General features: G+C 43.0%; 1 protein-coding gene across 1 annotated transcript in view; it reads right to left on the bottom strand.

The window, feature by feature from the left end:
* Window positions 1–3,784: 3,784 nt before the first annotated feature.
* Window positions 3,785–5,164, bottom strand: part of METTL14 (methyltransferase 14, N6-adenosine-methyltransferase non-catalytic subunit) — a 156,604-nt gene continuing 155,224 nt past the window's right edge. Inside the window, exon 11 of the mRNA XM_069230159.1 lies at window positions 3,785–4,814. Within this exon, the coding sequence (XP_069086260.1) occupies window positions 4,501–4,814 (314 nt within the window). The 3' untranslated portion in view covers window positions 3,785–4,500. The remainder of the gene's footprint in view (window positions 4,815–5,164) is intronic.

Raw genomic sequence — 5,164 nt, 5'->3', positions numbered from 1 at the left:
TAATTTTTTTTTTTTTAGAGCACCAACCATAATTTTTATGGAAATAAGACCCTCTAATTTTCAAGATTTCTAATGTAAATGCTTTAGGTATTACAGTTTTGATTACATCAAGAAGACATCAGACGTGCCACACTTTTGTAATAAATATAGAATGATAGCAATCTAGTTGTTCATTACAATACTGTGGGGAGACAGAGGTCAGGGGCACAGACTCTGATAACTAAGTACAACTATACATGCCAACAGACCCGATTCATGGAGGAAACTCCTGATGTTTTTAAGCCTAAAAAGACTTTATTTTATCTGTCTCCAGCCTAAAATTCCCTCTTTTTAATTTAAGCCAATGGGGAAAATCAATTCCACAGGTTTCGTTTTCAAAATCTCCCCCTTACCAAGTTCAAAATGTTGGCAAATATGGTACATTGGGTCAGAGGGCAGAAGGAATGAGGTAGGGACATGGACTTGAATAATAGAGGGAAGAAGGAAGATGGGGTTGGGCTCCAAACTGGCTTTACAGGGCAGGTGTTGGGAGCTGCAGCACCACAATACACCACTTTGGGCAATAGGGATGGCAGTGCAGCACAACATACAATGGAACGCAATACGGAGGGAACAGGGCCATTCACATGGACATCAGAGTGCAGAGGGGAAAGGGCAGAAAGTTGATAATAACGGAAAGAGAGGGACAGTTGCAGCATTACGGACCGTGAAGGGCAGAGGGGGAGGGGCAGGGGCATGACAATGGACCAGACAAGGCAGGAGAGGGGAGATTGTGGCCTACACATGGAAAACGAAGGGCAGTGGGCAGGAGCAGCAAGCGGACAATGAAGGGCAGGCAGGATGGGAACTGGGAGCACAACACACCTTGGAGGGTGACAGTGAGAATATGATGGCATACAGACAACGGAGGGAAGATGGAAGGGGGTTGGGGGCAGTAAGCTGACCACACAGGGCAGGTGAGAGGGTTGTTAAATTACAGAAGACCATGCATGGCACGTGGGGTGGAGGGGTTAGTAGCAGCACAACACCCATGGTGGACAAGAGGGAGTGAGCAGGGGCATGCACAAAGTACAATGGAGGACAGAAGGCAGGGGTAGGGGCAGGACAGACGAGAGTACATGGGAAGAGGCTTCACATCAGACCACACACAGCAAGCAGGAGGAGCAGTTGTAGCATAACAGAGCATGGAGGGCAGAAAGGAGTGGCAGCAAAATGGACCAAGGAAGACAGGAGGGAGGGGCTAGAGGCATGAAACTCCGAGAGGCAGGGGAGAGGTGGCAGGGACATGCGGCAGGCATCAGACCATGCTAGGCAGGTGGGAAGGGCAGTGGCAGTTCAACCGAACACTCAGGAAATAGGAGGAGCAGCGGCAGATCTATGGAATATGGTGGGCAAAAAGGAGGAAGGAGGGGCATGCACATTGACATCGGAGGGCAATGGAAGGAGGATAGGGGCAGCAAACAGAGGCTAAGCAGGAGGGCAATGATGAGGCATAGAATAGGGCAACGAATGGAAGGAGGAGTAGGCAGAAGCATCAAGCTAAATGGAGGGCAGTAGCAGCACATTGGACATGTCAGGGCAGGAAGGTGGGGGCAGTGCATAGACGCAGACAACAGAGGAGGTGGATGGGGCAGCAAGCTAATTGTTTAGTACAGGCAGGAAGGACAGTGGCAGAACAATGGCCACACAGGGCTGTAATGAGGGAGCAGAGGCATGAACTTGGACAATGGATGGCAAGGAGGAGAAGGGGCAGGAGCAACAAGCTTGGATGTGGGCAGCACAAAACCAGGCGTCCAACTCACCCAACCCTAGTGCATTGCAATGGGCATCTTACTTAACATTAAAATAAAATTGAAAAAAACCTAGAAATTCACTAAAATAAATATATATATATAAAAATCAAAGGTTAAAGGGACGTTGTGGTTAGGAAATGGAACAAAAAAAACTTAGAAATTCACAAAAAAAACACAAAGGTTACAGGGACAATTGTAATTAGGTTCAGATTTTACACGCACAACCATAGAAATTCAGCGGTTAGAGTTATTTTAAGTAAATATAACTCATGCCCTAGGGTAACTATAACTTGTGCCTTTGCCATGCACTGCTAATTACCCCAGATATTACACATCACTCTTGACATCCTCTATGACATCACTAATAATATCACTAACATTTGCAGTAAAATGAATGAATAGAAAACTGTGCATGGCAAGTGGGGATGGGGAAGAGTTAGTTACCTTAGGGCATGAGTTACAGTTACTTGAACTATAACATCCCTGTAACCTTTCAGTATATATATGAAGAGGTCGTGTTTGGCTGTATTAGTGAGTGGGTGTATGATTGTGGGTATATGATTATGTGAGTGGCTCTGTCAGTAGCTGAATAAGTGAGGGTATGATTAGCTGTACGGGTGAGTATGTCTGAGTGGATCTATGGGTGTATAAGTTGGTGTGTGAGTAATTGTATGGGTAAATGAATGGTTATGTGAGTGGCTGTATAAGTTACTGAATGGGTGTGTGACTAAGAATGAATGAGTGGATGTGTGAGTACTTGTATCAGTCTGAGAATTGGTATGTTAGTGGTTGTGTGGGTGTATAAGAGGTTGTATGGGATTGATTGGGGGTGAGTGGTTATGTGAATGATGTCATCAGTGATCTCACTGACCATGTCATGATGATGCAATATGTGAGGTCATAAGCAGTGCATTAGGGGGCACAAGTTATAGTTAGCGCAGGTAAATAACTGCTGAACTTCTATGGGTTTGTACGAGAAAAATTTGAGCCTAACTTTACAGCACACTATCTGCTGGTGCAAATGGGTTGACTGATCCACTAGATATTGTAAAAACAAAGCGATTCACCACACTCCCAGGAGGCTCAATTTATTACTGCAAAATTGCCACTTTTTCCATTGCTTTCAACACCACTGTGTTTTGGCTCTCGTCTTTCTCAAGGTGGTAGATACATACATCTTACTCATTGGATGATTTATACTTCAGTGCGATCCAAGGCATTATGGAAGTTTGAGTCCAAAACAGCGCCACAGTCCCTCTTATATCCTTACAGAGTGCTGATGAAGTCACACTCCACAGAATTGTTAAAAACGTCTGGTGGTTCCAGAATGGCAAGCATCAGGGACTGTTTCACTAGCAAACACCCACAATTAAAAACTTCCCTGGTTCAATACAATCTTTTTAAGGCATAGCTCCTTTGAACTAGAACACCCTTCTGACCTATTTAAGAATGGCCCCAGACATCCACTCTTTCAGAAACAGACTCAAGTCCCATCTGTTCAATATAACCCTAAACAAAGGCCTCTCTTGACCAAGTATGCTCTCTCTGAGGTTTACGACACACACCATTATAATATATGCCTACATGCTTTACTTGGTTTTCTTTATCATATCCTTTTCATCCATACCTTAAGGCCTATGTACCTTTCTTCCTTAAAAGTCACTACTCACATCGATTAATTCTCTAGTAACCCACGTACTGCATACACTCCCCTCTTTGCCTCTCCTGTCAGCTTTACCCCCAACCATCGTACAATTCAGTTGATCATCTTAACCATAACTGGCATAAGCACAGCTCAACTGATCTTGCTAATCTGGAGCATATATGTTGGGGCAGTTCCTTGTGAAGTGCACTAATAAACGCTGGCGAATCTGTGCTAAGAAAAAAAACACAAAAAAAAAAAACCTGGCTATCAGGAATACAACACCAGTAGAAATCGAAAGGCTCATTACATTAAAAAACAAGTGCAAAATGCATATTATGCAAAAAGATGTTATCAAAACATGTGTAGGCTTTTATTTGACATGGTTTGCAAAGACATCTTCTTGTAAACCTGGAAGGAGTAAAATACTGATCAATGAAATCAGAACATTCAAATCCAGTTTCCACAAACTAAGACATGCCACCAGTAGTAACAGCATCGCAAGTCCTTAAAGTCATTATTATCCATATTGCTTAGCAAAATCAAGTTTTTCTAATTCTCTGGCTAAAATTTTCTATGATAAAAGAAATAAGATATGCATTTGTAATGCATACGTGGTCAACACTGGAAAATGTACAAACAGTATGCTCTAGCAAATCTGTATCAATTATTACCGAACGCAATGTAAAACAATGTGGGCATTTCAAAGGTTGAGAAAGCAGTCTTTCCTCTAGAGCACAACGGAAAGGAGCAATGCAAAACTTTTCCAATCCACGTTACTAATGTGACCCAAGGTCATCCATACATATTTTATGGTCTTACACACAATACAAAACGTTCACAGTGTGTGGTTAGGTCATATCAAAGCTCCACTTTGGTCTGGTCCCAAAGCCTTCCATCCTCATGACAATGCTGCACCTTCTGTTCAAGACAACATGAAGTAGGTAATGTAAGTTACAAAAATTTACAACGGCTGGATACACTTGATAAGTGAAATGAATTATCCACATGGTTCTAGAGTAAAGAGGCTAAGATGGGAACATGAATGTCTGCCAGTGACTGCAATCAGCGAGGAGGAAAACCTCCTCTCTGTGCACCTCCGCGTCCTCCTCTGAAGCCTCCTCTTTCCCCACGGAAATTCCCTCTCATTCTTTCTCTGCCTCTCTCCCCTCGGCCAAGAGAGGCTGCTCCTCTTCCTCCTCCCCTGGAAGGTCCACCTCCTCGATCAGCTTTCAGTTTGGGAGGAGGAGATTTGGGTCGCAGTCTTTCGATTTCCTCAGTACAGCCAGTCAATGCTGAATTTGGGTCACTGAAGTAGGAAGCGTATGTTTCAGCATTGAAGTTACTGTTGGTGAGTGTGGGCCCCACTGTAAGCCATCCTAGAGAATGAGAAGAGAACATAAATGAAGAGTAATTTATAAAAGCTGTGTAATGATTCAGTCAGACACCACTTAAAATCATAACTTCTCACACACATTAATTCTCCAGCATCATGAATATCAAAGTACAACATTTAGCAACTTAACTATGTGATTTTATGTTGCTGCTTGTCCCTCTAATTTTGTTTGTGCATTAACCAATACATGTCTGCTTGCACCTAGGTTACACAGAAAGCAATATAGATACGAGAATAAGGATATCCATTCCCTGTGCAAGCAGTGGGATCTGGATACACTGGAAAACAGTACTTCCAAATAAAAAAAATCAAATTGTTTAATTTTCATATTTC

Source organism: Pleurodeles waltl, chromosome 1_1, assembly GCF_031143425.1.
Source record: "Pleurodeles waltl isolate 20211129_DDA chromosome 1_1, aPleWal1.hap1.20221129, whole genome shotgun sequence".
NCBI classification, from domain to species: Eukaryota; Metazoa; Chordata; class Amphibia; order Caudata; family Salamandridae; genus Pleurodeles; species Pleurodeles waltl.
Note: the sequence above shows the minus strand (reverse complement) of the source record. Positions and strands in the feature narration are given on the sequence as shown.